The sequence below is a fragment of the Haliaeetus leucocephalus genome, unplaced genomic scaffold (assembly GCF_000737465.1).
Source record: "Haliaeetus leucocephalus isolate CR32 unplaced genomic scaffold, Haliaeetus_leucocephalus-4.0 Scaffold189, whole genome shotgun sequence".
Taxonomy (NCBI): Eukaryota; Metazoa; Chordata; class Aves; order Accipitriformes; family Accipitridae; genus Haliaeetus; species Haliaeetus leucocephalus.
Window position 1 is genome coordinate 275,361 of NW_010972625.1, and position 20,670 is coordinate 296,030.

Genomic DNA, 20,670 nt, shown 5'->3' on the forward strand with positions numbered 1-20,670 from the left:
CAGCTGCATAAGATGTGTCTGTTTATTGATTTGAATAAGGTAATGCTCAGGCATTCTCTTTTTTTTTTTTTTTTAATGAAAATGCCATTGGTCCGAGGCACTTCCTATGGCAGGCAGGTTAGTTGCTTGGCTGCGTTACTCTTTCCACAGAAGACATGCAGCAGACGGCTTGGTGACTGAAGTACAGGCTGACGTGCCTTCGGAGAATGTGCTTAGCTAGCCAGAAACTATTTCAAATGAAGCTCAAGTCATCCATGTGTTGTCAGCCCCAAAAATTACAAATAAAAAAAGTCCTCTGGGAAATGATTAATCAGACTTGGTAAACAAGTAAAAAGGCACTTGTTGTCAGTGCTCACCCTGCAGAGGGAATGCCAGGGCCCCACCGATGTGCTGAAGCCTTTCAACACTGCTTTATTTCTCCAGCCTCCTTGCACACGTGCTGCAGGACTGCTTTTCTGATGCCACACACCTTCCAGCAGGAATCCCTGCCGTCCTACCTCGGAATGGCTCTCCGGTGGCTTTACATGCTCTCCGTGGTGCTGGTGTGGGGCTGCGTGGTGTCGTCGTCCTCCTCCTCCTCCTCCTCCCACACCACAGGTAAAACCCGGCGTGTTGTTCGCGTTGCTGCATAACGTAGGCTTCACATTAACTGGGGCCCTTTATGAAGTTAGTCCTTCAACTGAAGCTTTTCTTGTGTGTGTTACAGCAAGTGGCTGATTTATAAACCTGTAATCAATTGTGTAAATATATTGTGTGTTTAGTGGATATTTTTCTGAGTAACTTCAAAAGGACCAGAAGCTGCCTTTGGTATATTGTTTGATATAGAGTTATTAAATATAAATACCACGTGGATACATAAATGCTCCTGAATGTGGTTCCAGACAAACAGACTGTGCTAGGTGTAAGAAATGCAAGTCTTATCCATAATTGGAGAATAATACTTTCTTCTAAAAAAATACTGCTTTGCAAGCTATGATCCATGGCAATGGCACTTCAAGCACCCTTTGCTTCAAGCCCTTGAGCACCTCTTTGCTGTACTGCACCTGCCAGCCCTTTTGGCCTCTGGGAGCTGGGACTTTGCACCCAAAAGCTTTTCTTCTTCAGAGAGATGGTGAGTAGATCTGGCCATCCCTGCTGCAGCTGCTGCATGGTGGAGAGGTGAAAACTTGGCCAGGAGGGCACTGAGAGGCTCCTGTCCTGCCAGCCAGCATGCATAGAAAGCTGCCAGCAAACGTGCCGCTGCCACGCCAAGCAAAGCAGCATTGCCTTTAAAATGGGCTTCTCAAAACACAGAAGTTGCCTGCACCTCTCTGACCATCACAGAGAAGTGCAGACATAGAAGATATGGGGAGCACGTGGCAGGCTGCCATTTTTCCACTGGCAAAATAGGCAGAAAATAGCAAACCTGCCTGCTGCTTGTACCACATAAGGCACGACATGGCATGGGGCTAGGCAGCGGGAGGCAGCTGGGGATAAGCAGGCAGTTCGTCATCAAAGCTGCGATGTTCGAGTGAGTGTGCATGGCAGCCAGGAGCGGGTGGCCATGAGGGCTGTGGCTGTCTAGCCAGCACATCACTACCTGACTCACCACCATGCAAATCAGGTAGAGAAGTTGTTGGGTGTTTTTTCCTCAAGAAACATTCAGGAGCAGCTTTCCTTCAAGACTCAGTAACAAACCAGAGTATTTCTAGTCCTGTGTTCTGTATGAATGATGTGAGTGAAGCTGGTTTGTCATGTAATATTGAAACTGCAGGAAGCAGTGCTGACATTTAAAAAACAATCAAATTCTAGAACGCAAGCCACATCCCAGAAAGAAGCTTTGCCATTCCTTCTGAAATCCATTCAAAAATTATTTTGCAAGAACTGCTGTTTACAGTTGCAATTGTTTTGAAAAAATAGTACTGTCTTGTTCAAGCTCAGGATGGAAACTTTCCAGTAAGAAATTCTGGTTTTGACCAATCTAAACCTCTCTTGACAGCTTATTACCAGGCCCATGACAAAGGCTAGTAGCTTTTTGCTTCCTTGTTTGCATAGCTGCAAGGCTCAGCATTTATCCACTCAGGAGGAGCTTCCTGAGCGCAGGCGAGTCCAGCTTGCAGCCCTGGCAGCAGATCTCCTCGGCCAGCCTGTTATGGAAATTACGTGTGCCAGCCACCATAACAGGGTTCGACTCTAGGACATGGTGCGCTCGCGATGTGGAAACCTTCCCTCGTGCCGGCCCTGGCGGGCCCTCAGCCCAGGCTGGCTGGTGGGAGGAACACCCCTTCTTCGCCTTCTCTCCCTTCCCTCCTTGGCATGGCTATAAATGGTCTTTCTGGATGAGCCACTCAGTCATGTTTTAGCAGCTGCAGGTCTTCAAGTGCCATTCCCACAGGCTTGCTGTCCCCCACGCTGCTTATCCCTCTCCTGGATCCTTTGCATGTTTGCCAAGACCCAGGAGGTGAGTGAGATGCCCTCACCTCACCCCTACCTCTGATGGTCACCAAAAGCCCAGCTTGAGCTCTCTTTGCACAGGCAGAGCTGCCTGTGCCCCTATTCCCCCTCCTCTGCTCGTGCTGGAAAATCTGTGCCTGTCGTAGCATAGCGAGATCAGACCCTCGCCTCCTGCAGGAACACGGGGCTGCTGAATACAAGATGTCGCACATGCAGGGCCATGCCCCATTGCCCCTGGCGCTGGAGCAAGCCCACCACCACCCTCTTGAGTCCAGGCTGCATTCATGGGACTCACAGCTGGTGGGAGTGTTTTACTTACACAGAAAAATAGAAAAAAAATCTAGTTTTTCTCCAAATTATTGTAGTCTATTGTTTCTTGCCCCAGCACCCCCCTAAATACACTGACATGATATCTTACTTTGCCATCTAACGTAACAACAAATCTCCCATGGAGCTTTTCATGCTGGGTAAAGTGGGATCTTAAGACTGCTGCCTAAGGTGTGTTTCATTTGGGAAAGTTTCCTTAGAAGCAAAGTGAATGACAGGTCCATACAGAGCTGGGCTTTTAGGAAGCCTGTCTTAGTACAGAATTCATCCATAATATGTGCTGATTTATTAACATATGGCAGCACCTTACAATAGCTTAATAAAAGCCAGATTGACTGTAAAAGCACATTTTTGTATAGCAACTCTCTGCTTTTCTGCTTCTGCATGGGTTTTGTCTTGTTTTTTCATTAATCTTCAATATACTTGAAAGGAATATTTAAAGAAATATGGGTGATTTGTGTCTGTTACAGTTCAGGAATATAAATTTCCCTGACAGCATGCTGTGATCTGTCATTCTATGTTGGTGTATGTGCTGAATACAATGTTTGCAAGGATACTTGTCCTGACAGTGGTAAACATTAGGAGTTAAAAGTAAGCAAATACAGGACTTGAAAGGTCATCCCAGAACAGTAGTTTTGCTTAAAACATCTTGAAAGAGTGTCAATTGAAAGAGCGTGGCATTCTTTGTGTCTTTCAATGGTCCTTGAGTGTTTCCTCTGAGCATCAGCAAAAACTGGGTTTTGGGGGGTAGACAGGAGTACAGCTTATGTCTGTTTGTTGAGAACAGGCTATTAAGTAGCCAGGGCTGGACCTGGACCAGCAGTGCTTCCCTCCACATCCAGCAGCTGCATTTGTCATCTCCTCAAATGTCACAACTTTTTTTTTTTCTTTACATTGACACTCTGTTTTACCCTCTGCTTTGTTTTCAATGTAGTTGCTCCCCCACAAGACCTTCAGATCACTGATCCTGGACTCTTAGGTTCTCTCGATATAGAGTGGAAACCTCCACCCAATGTACAAACCTTCAGTGAATGCACAGTAAAATACAGGTTTGAATACCGCAATGCTGGTGACAGAGACTGGAAGGTAAGACAAAGCACGGTTTACTCCTCTTAAATCCAGGCTATTGTTCTGCCTTTAGTTTCTGCATAGGTTTATGTTTGCATTTGAAGGAGAAGTGGTACCAAAACAGTTCCAGCTTTCCATGAAAAAGCCAGACTGTTCCAGTTATTTGAATCTTTTGCCAGATAAGAATGTGTTTCAAAATGTAACAGCAGCAGCAGCCAGAGATGGGGCTATTTCTGTCAGAGGGTGTGGTGCTTGCTGCCAAAAATAATCCAATAATATTTGGTAGCATTCTTCATTGTAAAAGGCACTGCATGTTTTAGAAAGTCTTTACGGGGCTTGAAGTGAAACGCAGTGTCAACAGATCCTTAGGGATGCAAAGTGGTGAATAAATGAAAGATTAAATTTAATTAATTAGCCTAATGCTCTAACATTCCCTTTATCCAGAAGGGTGTTTCTAATTACCATTTACTTTTGTCTTTTAGATATGTTGACTCTAACTCAGCTCTATGATAAAATTGTCAGTCTTCTCTCGTTGATGTGTAGCAGCACAATAGCAGACAGGCACAGTACAGGAAGGGTTGTAGGAATGTATTTTGGGAGTGCTTGGAAGATGAAAGCTGCTGCAGGATTAGGAAGGTAAATGGAGTGGGGAGAGGAGAAACACATCAGTAAGCTGTTTGGTTGGCACAAGGTACTGAGGAACACATGAAAAAAATGCTGAGGATGTCCCCCAACAACCCAAAATACAGACTGGTGTCCTCAAAGAAAGGGAGGATTTTTGCACAATCCTGAAGCAGGCGTGCTAGACAGCTTGCCAACTCCAGAGACCAGGGAGAGAGAGAAGGAGCAGTCACACTGGGTTAGCAGTGCTGTGGATCCCAGCCTCTTGCTGTGAACGGTTTCGGCATGCCCTGCATGAGCTGGTCATCCGCTTCATCCGCACAAGGCAGCAGAGCCAAGGCTGTGTCATGGTTTCCGCCCAGCCGGCACCATGAAGCCACTCACTCACTCCTTCCGCCCCAGGTGGATGAGGAGGAGAAAATATAAAGAGAAGCTTGTGGGTTAAGACAACGACAGGGAGGATCACTCGCCAATTATAGTCACGGGCAAAACACAGACTCAACTTGGGGAAAAAAACAAAATCAATTTAATTTGTTACCATTCAAATCAAAGCAGGATAATGAGAAGTAAAACCAAACCTTAGAACACTTTCCCCCATCCCCTTCCTCCTTTCCAGCTCAACTCCACTCCCAGATTCTCTCCCTCCTCCCCTCCAGCAGCACAGGGGGACAGAGAATGGGGGTTGTGGTCAGTTCATCACACATTGTCTCTGCTGCTCCTTCCTCCTCAGGGGGAGGACTCCTCGCTCTTCCCCTGCTCCGGCGTGGGGTCCTCCCTGGGCTGCAGGTGGGCATCTGCTCCCCCGCTCCCCTCCACGGGCTGGGGGGGGACAGCCTGCCATCTCACTGCGGGCTGCAGGGGCATCCCCTCCTCCGGCACACCTCCTGCCCTCCTTCTTCACTGACCTCAGTATCTGCAGAGGGGTTCCTCTCACATTCCAATCTCCTTCCCCACTGCAGGTTCCCCTTCTTAAATCTGTTCTCCCAGAGGCACTACCACCATTGCTGATGGGCTCAGCCTTGGCCAGCAGCGGGTCCAACGTGGAGCTGGGGAAGCTTCTAGCAGCTTCTCATGGGAGCCACCCTTGCAACCCCTTCCCCCCAACCCAAAGAGGCTGCCAGGCTGTGCTCAGCTACACACAAACAGGTTTTGGCCCAGCCATCCCATGGGAACCTGCAGAGGTGGAAGAGCAGGGTACCTCCCATGCTGTTTCAGCTATGATTTGTAATTGCAAGAGCATGGAACAAGGCTCTTTGACCTGACATCAGTCATGACGCACATCACTCTCCAAGCCACACAGCAGTGTGCAGCTGTGCAGATTCTTCTATGATGATTTTAACTAGGATTTAAAAAGCACAGAGGAAAAAAAAATGCAGCTTTATAAAACAATTCCATAAATCACATGTAATAAAAGTATCTTATACAAGGCAGATCTAAAAAAGTAGAAAAGTACACCTCTGGTACCTTGCCAAAACCTTGACCCCAGTTAAGGTCGCAAAGAAGAGTCAGTCTGAAAAAAAATCCATGGGACATCAGTGGAAGCAAGAGTCATCAATGTCTGTTAGAAACACATGGCTCAACATGGCTCTTTCTTACACTCCAGGACTGCTGACAAAAAGCTTGACTGTGGGCTGTGCCGTTGCAGTTCTTGCTGCAGCACATGTATGCATTTTACGGCACATTACTTCTCTCCTGCTTGGGCTAATGCGACACCTTCTCCTTCTCGTCATTTGTTGTAACTCTTGCCAACAACTCTTGTTATTTTTCCCTTGCGTAAAGTAAGGGGGAGTAAGTCTGAGGGGAAAAAAAAAAAAGAAATACCTTTAGAGGCGCTGCTCAAAAAGTCCCACAAAGGGCTAAGCCCAACGGCATGCAGCGGTGAGCCTGCACTGCGCTGCCTGGCTGCTGCTCCGTGCTCGCAGGGTGTGGTTGTGCTTCCCGTGGGAACCATCAGTTACAAGACTCTTTCTTCCTTCTGTTTCTGATTACCTCACGTCACAAACAAGTGCCTGTTATCTGGATTTACAGTGGTCTCCTCGCCAGACCCTCGCCGGTGCTCCTGGCTGGTGGGGATCCCTTGAACCACAGTCTGCTCTGTCTTGTCATTGCTGGTGTCCTGTGAGGTGGAGCGACTCAAAGCCAGTGAGGCTGGGCAGAGCAGGTGGTACGAGAGTGCTGGAGAAGCACTGGGCACGAGAAGCAGGACAGAAATGTAAAGAACCATTAAAGCACACAAATGAGCCTACTCACAGCTAGAGCAGGAGCAATGGTAGCTAATTCTGCAGTCCACTTAGTGACAAAAGAGGTGCTTATAAAGTCTGTCTTTCAACCAGGTTATTTTTACTAGGAAGCTAAAATTCAGAGTTGGATTTGACCTCAGCAGGACTGCTGAAGTGAAGGTGCAAACACTGCTGGAAGGACGGTGTACTGATGATGTGGAGGTGCAAAGTGACTGGATTTATGCTACCTTTCAGGTCCCATTGCAAGGTTAGGAGCAGCCTTCAGCACCTGGTGTAGTTTTGCACTTTGCATGAGCCTGTTGCATGAACCACTGCTGGCCTGAGGGTTGCTGGGTGGATAAGCCATTGCAGGGCTTGTTGAAGTATAAGACACCAGAGCATCTCTGCTTCCACTGGCTGTGGTTGTGGTTACTGGATCCTTGGGGCTCATTTCCCTCTGCCCGTACCCTGGCTCTGCTGGGTTGCCCTGCACGAGCTCCATGGCTGAATGAAAAGGTCAGTTATGCATCTTTCTGCTCTAGGTACAGTGAACTGGCTGTTATAGGAAACAGAGCACTTGGCAGCAAAACTAATAATGGTGACTGGCCTTTTCTTTTGCTTTTTTGTCTTTCAACTGCAGCACAATTGTTCAAAGATGTAAAATGATATTTCTGCTGGGCCTGACTGGTACATTGCTAAATAGTGGTTATTTCCTTCTCATTTGACAGGAAAACTGGAATCAGAGGTTCAGAATTTTCACTGTGTCTATCATGACTGGGAATACCTCAAGTGCACTTGGCAACCAGGTCTCCTCGCTCCTCATGGCGTACATTATGGGCTATATTATTGGTATGTCTCAGCAAAATAGAAAAACATTCAGGCAGCAATCAAGTGAACGTCTCAGGCAATGCTATTACATGATCCACCCAGAATGAGCAGAAATAATGCACCAAGCAACATGTGCCTTTGGGCAAGGAAATACCAAATCCCTGCTTCCTTTCTTAAAATCAGGCTCGTGCTGACCTTCTACAGGGAGTGCCTTCTCCCTTCCTCTTTTGCCTTTTATTCACACCCGTGGAGTGGTTTCTGCATGTTGTCCATCACGAAGCCTTGTGCTTTCCCTTTGCTGAACATACCTGGATCATTCTGGCTGCACATTTCCCTTGATCACAGTGCATATATCTCTATAAGATAGGATTCAGCAGGAGGGTACCAAGCTCAGTGAAACCTATACAAAGAGCAGGGCTTCTTGGCAACTAACAGTTTTAGTCTTCAAATATATTTTCATAGCCTTAGCACATTTCATACAAGCAAACATGCTGCCGAAAGGTAGTAATAATGCATGTTTCTCAGTCATTTCTTTTATACTGTTGCCTGATGATTCTGTTCTGCAAGAAAAACAAAGCCAGACTTAGTGGTTTCGGGCAAAGTAAATGCTGTATTTGTGCTTCAATTGCTATGACACTATGGTAAGGATGACTAGTTAGGAAATCATTGGGTTTCACACCTTTGGGCTACGTGTAGAAAATCATAGTTGCTTTTTAAAAAGAGTTTCCATGTAACTCTTGGAAATAGTCTTCAAAGCAGAAACACTGATTTAAAAACATTTTGCTAACTACAAAGGTCTGCTTGAAGGAAACCATGGAAATTCATGATTTGTTCCTTAAAAAAAACCCCCAAAACCACAAAAAAAATCCCCAGCAAACCCACCCTTAAACTGCCTGTAACAAAACCAGGCACTAACCAGCAGGAGTCTTAAAAGGTAATATGAAACACCACTTAGTACTTCCAGGACAGGGCCAGCAGCTAAGCTTTGGGGAGTGGCCCCCAAAGACAGGAGGCAGGTTGAGAGGATCGGGTTGTGGTTGCACATTAGCTAATAACCAGCAGAACCCTTCCTCGCTCCCACCCCTGGGTTTCCATTACATGTCCATGTAGATGCATGGGACCTACGAGCAATCAGCTACAGCAGCTCATTAACCCTCATTACATTCATGGGACATGTCACCTGCCACAAACCGCTGCATTTTGGCTTGGGAGGAGACCTTTCTGCAGTTCCAGAGTTGGCGGCTGATGCTGCCGTAAGTGCCGCATGGGAGGATGGCTGTCTCTGTGAGTAGGGGCCAGATCCTGCCCCGGCTTCACTCACACAGTGGCACCTCATGAGGCCTCTTGTGCTCCAGCAATGGGCATGGGGAGAGGCTGACACAGCCTACAAACCAACCTGGGAAGCCATCTGTGCATATTATTTTGGTTTTTTTCTTCTCCCCACACTTTTCCCATAGCAGTAGTCCAGGTGACAGATGCATAACACTGTGCTTTGGATCACTTGTGAAAGGCAAAGTGTGGGTAAGATATAGGCAATACTCGAGACAGGTCCAATCTTAAAAAAAGGCCTTATCCAAGTAGTGACTGCCATTTCTGTGTTTATTTTTTTTCTTTCTGTTTTCCTAATACATTGCTAGGTACGAGGGACTGAGCCATGCAGTGCAGTGTGATGACTATATTCAGGATCATGATATAAACATCGGCTGCGTATTGCAAAATCTGAGCCAGGCAGAATATAAGGATCTGAGCATTTGTGTCAATGGTTCAGCAGCAGCCACTCTGCTACGGCCGTTGTATGTCACCCTTCGCCTTCACAACCTAGGTAACACTGGCAGGAAAGCACTGGGGCTCTTTCTGGGGACCCGCATGGCCACCACGAACCCAAGGCTCACGTCTTGCACAAGGGGGCTCAAACAAATGTGTGCTCTTGTAGATGGGTGGCTGTAATGTGTCTGGGTGGATTTCCCCCTGGAGAAGGGACTGTGGCATGTGCCACACAGGACTTCAGTTTCCAGCAGTGGTTGCAAGTGAGCACCACCACTCAGCACGCACCCTGGAGGATCAGTGGGTGCCTCCAAGTGCTGTGCTTGGCAGCTGGACAACTTGGGACATAAATGGTCTGCTGGGCAGATGGCAGAGCAGCTATGGGGTTTTTGGCTCTAGCAGCACCACCACAGAGGTGGCTTCATATACTCCTGCTGGAACTGAAACCACTGCTCCGCTCCTGCAACCACAGGAGAGATCTTTGGGATTTTCTGTTCAAACCAAGCTAAGGGCTGGGGAGAATTGAGTGCAAGGTGTGATGGGGGTCTGCCAGAGCAAAAGTGGATTTCAAACCCATCAGAGACAGGGAAAGGAAGCAAAACACAGCATGATGTATAACCCAATATATGCACTCTTTATTATGGGCACTTACCATGCTGATGCATTTACCCACATGTAAATGCCAGAGGGATAAATAGCTAGTCCTCCAGTTAAGCCACTGGGCTAATAAGCAGGATTTCTGCATTCAATTAGTGCTGCCATGTGCTTCATGTGTGGTTTTCAGCATCTGGCATGAACCAGAGCCTCTCCTGGGATGCAGAGAGCATCAGGCCAACACTGTTGCAGTGTCTTACTGCAGGGGCCAAGGCTGCCCTCGCAGCGCCAGGGCGCAGTGGTGCCAAGCACAGCACTCACACCCCAGCATTTTAAAACCCCTGCACCGCAGCTCAGAGCAATGGACCTAGCCCAGCCCACGTGTCACGTTAAAATAAAACTACTACCCTCCAGCCTCAGTGACATCCTGCTCCTGCAGCATCATGGCTGATAGCAATGGGAGCTCAGAAAACCCATCAACAGGGAAAAGGGCCAGGGGTTGGCAGTGATTAACTGAAGCCTTTCCCACCAGAAGCTGTTCGATTGCACCGCCTGACCGTCTCTCTTTGTGTTCCCTGCCCCCCCAGCAAAGCCCTCGCCCCCGAAGCAGCTGGTGGTTTCCATGTCGGCATCTGAGGAGCTCCACGTGGCGTGGGGCCCGCCGGGTGGCGAAACGCCGCCCCAGTGCCTGGAGTACGAGGTTCAGCTGGCAGAAGATCTGGAGGAGGCCAAGGCTGCCTGGGCGGTAGGGACGCACGCGCTGTGCCGCAGGGAGGGGGTTCGGGGTGGGGGGCCCTGCCTGATGGCCGGCAGCGAGGAGGCACACCGGAAAACTGGGGTTCGCACTGAGTTGCAGATGGGGTGTTAGCTACCCTGTGCACGGACTGTGCAGAGACATTATCTGGTGCTGACCAGCTGCTCCATTGTACGTGCTCCTACTTAACACCCTGACCTCCAGCCGCAGCATTTGCTTTAGCAGTAACACATCCCAGCATGAGTCTCTGAGCAATTGCTTTCTCAGGCCTCCAGCCTGTTATCTCAGAAAGCTGTCATCATGGAAATGGTGATGATGGTCCAATGAAACTATAATTCCAGTCTCTCCAAAGAAGTGGCCTGGGACACAACATGTCTTTTATGCATGGTGCTTTTTCCTTGTGCATTATCCAGGTGCAGTTTTGATAGCAAAAATGGCAAGAACTAATTAATCATAGGGGGCATCTGAAGGAAATTTTTTCTTTTAGTGCTATATTCTACACGAGTCGTCTTAGCTAATTTAATGAAAGATTCCATAAATTAACAGGCAGAAATGGCAACATACACGATGGTGCCTCCCAGAATGTATGTATTTTCAGATTCATCTCCATTGTCATCTTCTTGGCATTAGCTGGTCCAAAACTATTATGAAATCATTTAAAACTGCCAAAACATAATCCAAGGGTTTGCAGAGCCTGGAGATTATGTTCAGAAACATCTGGCCATGCCAGAGAACTACTGGTGGTGACATGTAATTCCTTGACATTTGTTCTCTCTGTTTTGTTTCTCAGTCTGTGTCAACCCAAATGGAGACTGCTTTAACAATTTCCAGAGCAAATCAAAGCCACATTTCATGTGTTCGTGTCAGGGGGAGAACAAATATTTTCTGTGCTGACCAGGGCTTTTGGAGTGAATGGACGCAGGAGTGTTTCTCTGGTATGGAATCCAAAGTAACCAGCATTTCTTTTACATCCTTTATAAAGCTTGTTTGGGACCAAGTGCCAGTGGCTACCATGAGCATCTGCTGGTGTCCAGCACTGGAGCTGGGATCCTGGTTTAGTTACAGTGTCAACCTACTGCAGCACAGCCATTCCTACAGCTTTGCATCTCCAGTGCACTTAGCTGGCGAGCCCCAAAATATTAATGCTTCTGCACCAGCACCTTTCCCCGCTGCACAAAGACAGCTGTGATGGAGGAGTGACTGCTTTGCAAGAGAGGGCACGTTACTCGGTGTCTCTCCACAGGGCATCCTCCTGGCTGCCCCACACCACGGATCAGCACCTTTGCACCCCATAGGCTCTATAGGGCTGTCCCTGTGTGCACTGGCTCTGCTGCAAGGTGCAGAAGGCAGGGAAGAGTAACATAGCGGTGCCTACATATGTATGCAGGATATATGTTACGCTGAAGGAGTATGTTACCCGATACAGTAACATATACCTGGATCTATCTGTAATAAATAAATAAATAAATAAATAAACAAAGAAAGAAAGGGTAACAAATGTGGACACACTGAGTTTGCATCTGAGCCCAAGCTTTGTAAGAGGTAATATGACCCGTTCTGGAAGCTAGCATTTTTTTATTTGCTGTCATTTATCTTTGCAGTGTCCAGAAAAGAGGACAAGCAGCTATTTATCCTCATTCCAGTCATTCTGAGTTTGTCAAGTAGCCTCGTAATATTTATGTTGATTGGCCAGTGCAAGAAAAGGTAAGCACCAAGGCAGCCTGTTCATGCAATGTGCTTTTATGTGGGTGTCTCAGACTACAGTTAGAAATTAAAACGTATTAAATATTAAATGCCAAATGTTAATAGACACCAAACAACAGTTTATTTTGAGGAAACAACCTTGTAAGTGTGGCTGTTCCTGATATGAAATGCCTTACAACAACCCATAAACTCACAGCAGAGACCCAAATCCTGCTCATGCGACCTCAGACTTCTGTTAAATGCAGGAAAGTTACTTGCATGCACAGCAGCATAAATAGTAGCATTATCTTGCCCCAAACCACTCACGCAGCAGAGATTTGTAGTGGCTGTGTTAAAGAAAAGCCATTTTTATGGGCTAAGGCCTCATTCTCTTTGTGCTCCCATCCCAGTTATTTGCATTCATGTCAATGACGGCACATGAGGAAAGCAGATGAAGTGGATGAATTTGCCCATATCCAAATTATTGGTATTGATAACATTTTCTTCAGGTCTGAAGGATCACTTAGAGAGAACCGATCCCCTAGTACTGATAACTTATCTTTTCCTTATGACCGTATAGCGTAAGCAAGTAGATGATAGCTTTTCTAATATGCCTTTTAAGGCATCACTGATGAAGGAGAACTGGTTATAGAAATACCTGTGTGTTGTCCTCAGAGACTTGGTAGTTGAATGCATGGAGACACACACTCCATCTTTGTTTTGTATCCACCTTTCAAATGTTTTGATTTATGAAATTGGAACAAAGTGTAGATGCTAGCAAGAAAACTGTGGAAAGCGAATGCTTCCTGCATTGCCACTCGGATGCAGCGATGTGTGATGAGGATGCTGCAGTGTGTCCCCAGCTGACTCTTAGTGCTGGGAATAACAGTCTGTGCCCATTTCAGATCCCCAGCAGGAAAGCCATTGCATGCATCTGTGGGATGCTAACTCTGCTTGCGACTACCATACTACTTGTGTTTGATGGATTGCTCTTAGAACATCATCCCAAGGACAGCTGAGAAGCCCTGAGCTTTCTATAGCCCACGTGGGTCTTCTCTACCTGCTTCCACTAGCGGGGCTTGTTGTTGCAAGTCGAGTCCTCAGCGGGCTCAGGAAAACATTGGAGGAGTTTTAAACTGACTCTGGAGTGAGCCATTTCTGGTAACAGGACAAGGGAGAAAAAGGAGGCAGTGGAAACTGCCATGAATAAAGATAACATGTTCCTCTGTGGGTTTGGTTTTTTTATTTAAGGACTCTAGAAATCTGTCAACAGGACACACACTGAAGGGCAGCACCTCACTCACAATGCTAGGTACAAACGCCTGCATCTAGCCACTGTACCCCACCTCGCTCTCACCACATCTTCCTAGCTCCCAAATACTCAGTCTGCTGAGAGCACCTGAATGCTGAATGTGAGCTCTGTGAACTGTTTATTTCGTTAACCGATATGCCTTATATGTTGCAAAGCTGAAGTGGGGAGGCCTGGAGAGAAACTTTTGCTGTAAAAAGGCATGATCACAGCTACTGCAAAGGACAGATGCTTCAGAGAAGTGAGGGTTACTCTGGCAAAGACAGTGTGGGAACTTCTCTAGGAAGCTGGCACTGGTACTAGAATTCAATGAAGGACCCAAGATGTCTCTCAGCACCATGTATTCAGCTGATGAGATTGCTGACTGATTTTTAAGGAAGCATTCTTTATGATGATGATAAAAAAATTTAAAAAAGGTCAGCATTAGATGAGACACTGTCCTCCAAGCCCATTCTGGGTTTTTTTGGTCAAAGAACTAACCAACTAAAACCCAGAGGTTTAGTGTGCTTTCATTTCATCTGAACAACCCAGAAAGCATATTTTCTTGCAGAAGCATTTATTCAAACTGGGAATTTCTAGTGAACAGTGGAAACTCAGTGAGAAAATCAAGTTTGCGTCAATCAGCTATGTAAAAAGCCATGCTAATCCAATCAACACAGCAAGTGCTGTCTTACACATCCAACTGCAAAATTATTCAGTCACTATCAGCTGCTTCCACTGCTAAATGGGCAACAACCCAACATTATTTGGGGAGCAACCAAAGGAGGAGAGCACCAGAAAAAAAATGGTCTATGCACAGACTGGAGCAGAAATGAAGTTTCCTGGCTGTTGTTATTTTGATGAGACACAACCTCTGCCTCTACTGTCTCCTGGGGCTTCTGGCCAGCCAGCATGGGATGACTTTACATTTAAAAATACCCATAAGCATGCAACAGGCATTGAAATACTGTGTTTTACGTTGATGAATGCAGCACATTAGAATTGGAGAAGGGAGCTGGACTTGCAAGGCACTGACTGATCTAACACAGTAGGCAAAAGGAAGCAGGAATAAAGCTGGCTTGGCCCAGAAGCAGCGCCCCACCCCAACTTAGGGACACTCGGCCTGCAGACATCTCCAAAACATGCTCATCAGAGCAATTCAAGGGAATGCATGGTTCATACAACAGGCCAGATGCAGGAGGCTCAGGACAGCATTTCCTCCTCTGTGTGATGGGAGAGAGCAGTTCTTTGGTTGGTGCCCTCCTGCCAGGTGCAGAGAGTCCCCCTCCTTCCCCCTCTGGTCTCCAGCGGGATTTTTGCAGTGACAAGGGGCACAGCCCTTCACCACAGCTGCCCCTGGCTGGCACAGCGCAAATATTTTGCTCTGACTTGCTCTGGAGGCTGGCCTGTGTGTGCCTCCCTGCAGAGTGATAGGCCATCAGGGCAGGGCAATCTCTGGGAGGACCAAGCCTGGATGTGCTGCTCTGCAACACCACGTGAGCAGAGATGCTCAGCCAAGCTTGTTCTAGGGTTTTTTGGGTACTTTCAGGAACTAGAGGACTTTGGCACATACAGAACTGGGTAGCATTTGGGTTATGGGTTTTCAGAACTGCCACCAGGGCAACAGTTACTGCACTAATAATAATGGTTAAAACCAGAAAAAGCACTAGAGAAAACTGTTGGAAAGAGTCCCATTGAGATTTGCTATTACTGGAAATAACTCCTGGTAGGCCTCTGATGTTCTGCCAACCTCTTAAGAAGTTTAAACATCTACTAAAAACCACATGAGTACATTGTGAACTTCCCGCAGAGGAAAAGTGAGGAGGGCAGCTAGAGCCCACCCTGCTGCCCTGGGTACATCTGATGTGATCTCACCCATTTCACCATGTGGGAACGCTGGGCACAGGCATTTGGAGTGGGAAGAATGGTGCGGGAACCCCGGCCTCCTGGATGGGTTTAAGGTGGGTTAAAGTTTCTAGTCTAATTTTGTCCAAAAAGAGGTAAGAAGGGAAGAAGAATTAAAGAGAATGGGTGCAGGTAAGAGGTGGCAAAGGAATGGAAGTTGTACCTCTGCAGCTAGACCTCACCCCAGAAAAGATCAGAGCTATTTCAGTAACCACAAAATATAAAAGTTAGGCTGAAGCCTGCCTAGAAACCTGCCTAGTAACAGAGTGATAAATTAAGTACATCTACTTATGGTATCTGTATGCTGCAGCTTTACAGGAGTGTTTAGGTAAGGAAAGCTGGGCTTGCCCCACCACGGGGCTCCCCGCTCACCAAACTCACCCTGGCAGAGGGTCCTCGCTGCAGCAGCAAGACACCCCCACCCCCTTTCTCACAAGCAGCACATCTACAGCATGTGCAAAATTTAATCCTAATAGGTGGCCAGCTGCTAGTCCTTCCTAACATCCTGAGCCTTGCTAGAATTTCAGTATTACGCTTTTTTTGCCTGTTTATAGAATTACACTAATTATGTATTTCTTTCACACAATATTTGCATTACAGTGGTTTAATTCATTTGCTGTAGCCCGTAATTAATATTTTCAGTAAAGCACTTTCAAAATTCCTCCTTTGGCATACTCCGCTCTTATTGTTCCCTGCTCATGTCTGGGTTCCCTGGTGCTTTTACCATCTTAGCCCCACATGTCTGGTGAGGCATGTCTTTTTGCCAAACAAAGAGAACTCCTTTCCATACCCTTGAGTTTAGGGTCTTCTTTCTGTCTTTGACTGATAAAGTCTTAGAGCCATTTGTTGAAGAATAAAAAGCAACCTTTCCTACAGAGTGTTTTTTTTTTCCCTAGAGAATGTCAATACTTGTCAAACATATGAAAGCATGATCCTGTGCATGCTGCAGGGAAATGTAAAATCAATTTGCATCTGTCATATTCTAACTGCTTTGGGGAAGTAGCAAAACAGGGAAGGTGAATGCCAAGGTCTCTGAACTCACAAAATCGCCCTCCTTCTCTCACTGAGGTCTATTTCAAGCTACTAACAAGAGAATAATTTGAAAACCAGTTTACCTTCTGTTTCCTCATTTTCCATCCTTGTATTTTTTCATTTTTCTGACTGGCCTCTGAATGCAAGATTTTGAAGTGTTTCAACCACTATAACAGGCCAATGGCTGAAAGACATAAAACAAGGCTGGCACCTCTCAGCAGCTCTTTACTCCTCTTGCACTTGAGCAAATGAAAATGCAGAAGTTGTATCTCACCGGCTGAGGCATCTCTGCTGAAGTTTTCCATCCCGTACAGGCGCTAGAAACTCCATGGCCACTGGGTGTCAGCATCTGTGCTTGGACGCAGAGGAGGAGGAAAGCAGGTGCAGCATCGCTTCCGCCAGAATTCAGTATTTAGTGCATGAAAATTAAATAGAGGGGACAATGGCGCTCTCACTCTAAGATAGATGAGGTTTGTTCTTTTTGTACTGCTAAGCGGAGAAGCATCACACCTCTGCTCTATCATTCGGCGCCAGGCTGACTGCTGGGTAACATCACCCCTCATGTTTACACACCACCATGACCATGGTTCAGTGCTGCTGCGCTGACCGGGAGCTGCGTCTCCCATGGCATGTGCCAGCCAGAAGCAGTCCCTGCCCTCCCTCCCATGCTCATGCTACCGAGCACCCACAGAAATACCCCGTCAGCTCAAACTGGAGGCTTGGCCGAGCGGGGACCGCGCCCTGCTGTATGTCCCTGCCTCTGGAATCAGCTCCTGCATCCCCCAGCAACCCTGGGTCTCAGCACCCATCCCCAAGACACTGCAGCTCTAAGGAGTACCTAGATCCTGAAAGGACATAAAGCGGCACAGCTGTTCTGGCTTCAGCTTCTAGATGTCGAGGCTTTGGGAGTGCAGTAACTAATGATATCATCTAAAACCTAAAGAGCTTCATGGGCCATGGCAGGTTTGCAGCTCACTGCCTTGTGCAGCAGGGTACATTCAAGAGCACTGTCAAGCTCTTTATGTCTATGTAGAAGCTGAATTTTCTCAGGAGGGTCTGTGGTTCTCATAGCTTCAAGGCAAACAAGTACAGCTGATGCATGTGCTTAACAAAACAATTTGAGGCAACATATTGTGGCTGAGCTGTCTGAACAGCTGAAACAGCTCTGCAAACCGTCTGTGTCAAGATCCTCTTCCGGAGTACAGAGAGATAAAATAACCAGATGAGAAACGATGGCCACCACAAGGTTTGCAACAAAACTGAGTATTCGCCTCCCTCCCCAGGCTGGTTGCCTCCTGTACGGGACTGCCGTCCAGACGTACCATGGGATTGCTCTGCTCAGGAAAAAAAAACACTATTCAGCAGTTATGCCACGAGACACATTTCAAAAAAAAGAAAACTAATTTAAAAATCCTAAACATGGTCTTGACATCTCCTTTTCTGATGGCTCTGCCCTGGAAACAACCTCAGTGTTTAAGCAGGTCACACTCCACAGAGAGCTGAGTGCAGGCACATCCTTAAGCATGGGGGTTTGACAGGCATAGTGGCAGCCCTGCTGCAGTTCCTGATCATGTGTACACTCATCTCTGAAGGCAAGGAGAGCCTGCACAACATCTCTGCCTTCTCTGAGATATTAAGCATGAATATGATATGAATTAGGCTACATCGCCCTGCCTTTGCTGGAAGGTGCCCAAGTTCCTGCAGCTGCAGTGGGGGGGGTTGAGCCATGGTCATCAGCGATCATCCGCAAACTATGTTTTTTCTTTCCTTGCCTGGGAAGCTGTGAATGGAGGTGGTAAAGGCATGTCACACCTTTCGTGTGCTTGGATGTCCCAGCTTACCAAAGCACCAGGGACTTGCAGGAATCATTTTCATTTAGGAAAAACCCCAGGTAATAAATATCAGGGTTTTTTTTACAAACCAGGGAATCACCTTCCTTTAATAGAATTCACTTATCTAGGTATCTTTACGATTTTAAAACAAACAAAGGGTGGCAGAACGTTCTTCACTGGAATTCACGCAGGGGTGGAGAAAACATGCATACCAAACAGAAACATGATGTTCTTGGGAGACGAAGTTCTGTATTTCAAGGCTAAAATCTGTCAACACATCAGTCCCTCACCACCCAGGCACAGGGTCAGGCTCAGAGCACTGAAGAGCTATTTATCTGCCCACATTTGGAAAAAAAGGTTGCACTGGAATGTAAGCCAGAAAAACCGAAGATGTCAAGTGCCCCATGTGAACGTGTGCCATTGTAAGTGTCCAACCATCCCCAGCTCTGTCCTGCTTCGGATCTGCTGTCGATCCGCCTGTGTGCCAACTGCTGTAGCAGTCCACAGCAATCCTTTTCTGCCAGTCTGCTTGTGCAAAACCTGATCTTCACAAGGATTGCAGCCTCCCAGCTGCCTTTGGACATGTCGACCTCCGCTCCTCAAGTGCCCTTCCCTGTGTGGCCATGACACACATGTGCAACTTCAGTAACAGCAAACAGATGCAAAGAGTGTGTTAAATCACCCGGTGCATACAGCTTTCTCCATGGAATGGCTACAGAAAATTTACATTGGAGAAGAAACCAGAGACAACACATGCAGGTTCCCATCCTACCTCTAGGTACCCAACCATCCTTTGCACCCTCACAGGGTCTGACTGCAGAGCCGGGGCCACCCAGGGAACCTGGGAGAGCCACTGTGCCTCCGAGAGGTCCCCACCTGATGGATAAAGCCCAGGAGAGGATAGTCCTAGCCTTTTATCTGATGATGTTCCAGCTCTTAACTGTTCAACTGGAAATATGTCCCAATGTTTGGGACCCTCAAATTGGTCTTGGCTGGTAGCTGCCCAGAAGTTTGTGCCCATGCTGCCAATTCACTTAGAAACACTCACACTGAGAAAACAATAACCTTGCTGCCTACCAGGTTCAGCTGAGTCCACTTTTAACAACAGAGAGCTTAAAAGGCCAACAACACAATTTATTTTACTGAAGCAAAAACATGAGGTTCCTGGCTGCACAGTTGGAAATGCAGTGACAAAGAAAAGTATTAAAAAAGTCAGACTGTGCAAGCACAAAGCAGACTCTCAGCCCTTAAAGCTGCTCACCAGTGTTTTCTCAACTACACCAGCTAATGGCAGCCCAACAGGACATTACCTCAACACTGTGTCTCTCCAGAGCAGACTGACTGGCTCCAATAATACTCAATGTCCATGAAAATGCTGTTGTGGGTAAATAAAACTTACGTGACTGCATGCAGTCAGGCTTGGGCTAGCCAAGCTGGTTGATTCTGGATGCTTCTGAGAAGGCAAATGAAATATTGCTTCAAACAATTTGGGGCTGGCTCAGGGCTAGGAACACACAGCCTTCACGATCCCCTCACTTCATATTGTCCTACTTGCAGGAGATGTACTGACTTGGCATGGCCTTGCCTGCCTTCCTCCAAAACTGTGGCATTTTTCATAGCTTTGCTAGGACTTTGAAGGACTGTAGCACAAAAACAGTGTTCTTGCTTCAAGATGTTTTTTCCTCCCACGCTTTGGGACACATCGCTGGGGAGGTCAGAGGTGCTGCCGTGCAGATGACTGGCTTGGTGCCAGAGCCCTGTCAGACAGGAGGCTGAGGACATAAGGGCTGAGCTGGGCCCTCCTGCTGTAGCCCTATAGCATAAATTCCTGCGTGAATGCAAGAGCTGAGCCCTCAATAAGCTTTTTGGTTGCCGTTACTGCTGCCTCACCAGAAAGTGCAGTCCCAGACCTGGAATCCTCCACTTGTTAGAAACCTGCTTCTAATTTCTAGTTTATTTCTGGCCCTTTTTGTATACCAGTGTTTTCCTCTAGCCTAAATAGCTCGTCTCCCTTCTTAGTCAGAACAAGCACTCCCTGATGTCCTGATGGAGAGCTTTCTTCACCCATCTTTGGCTGCTAGGAGGAACAAGCCAAGCTTTCTACCCTCTTCGTATTAAAAGGGTTCTCTATGCCCCTGCCTGGACTTGTGTCCCCCCACCGTGACTATTACCAGGGCTGCTGCTCAGGTCCAACACATATTCCCACCTATTTTTTTTAAAGCAGAAGTGCCAACTAACTACAGCACAACAGGCAATCACATTCATTTACCCTCAAGGAGTAAAGATCTGGCTAAGGAAAAACACCATTTGTTCAACCATGGT

General features: G+C 47.0%; 1 protein-coding gene across 1 annotated transcript; it reads left to right on the forward strand.

Annotated features, from left to right (window-relative positions):
• The first annotated feature begins 503 nt into the window (after nucleotides 1–503).
• IL13RA2 (interleukin 13 receptor, alpha 2) lies at nucleotides 504–13,299 on the forward strand. Its single transcript, XM_010565270.1, has 9 exons — nucleotides 504–597; nucleotides 3,695–3,846; nucleotides 6,783–6,936; nucleotides 7,397–7,517; nucleotides 9,134–9,318; nucleotides 10,442–10,599; nucleotides 11,399–11,543; nucleotides 12,210–12,312; nucleotides 13,197–13,299. The coding sequence occupies exons 1-9, from the start codon at nucleotides 504–506 to the stop codon at nucleotides 13,237–13,239; spliced, it is 1,155 nt and encodes a 384-aa protein (XP_010563572.1). The 3' UTR covers nucleotides 13,240–13,299.
• Nucleotides 13,300–20,670: the final 7,371 nt, after the last annotated feature.

Coding starts and splice junctions, on each gene's coding strand:
- IL13RA2 (XM_010565270.1), top strand. CDS start 504: ATGGCTCTCCGGTGGCTTTACATGCTCTCCGTGGTGCTGGTGTGGGGC. Junction 598..3,694: donor CTCCTCCTCCCACACCACAG/GTAAAACCCGGC, acceptor TTTTCAATGTAG/TTGCTCCCCCACAAGACCTT. Junction 10,600..11,398: donor AGGCCAAGGCTGCCTGGGCG/GTAGGGACGCAC, acceptor TTTGTTTCTCAG/TCTGTGTCAACCCAAATGGA.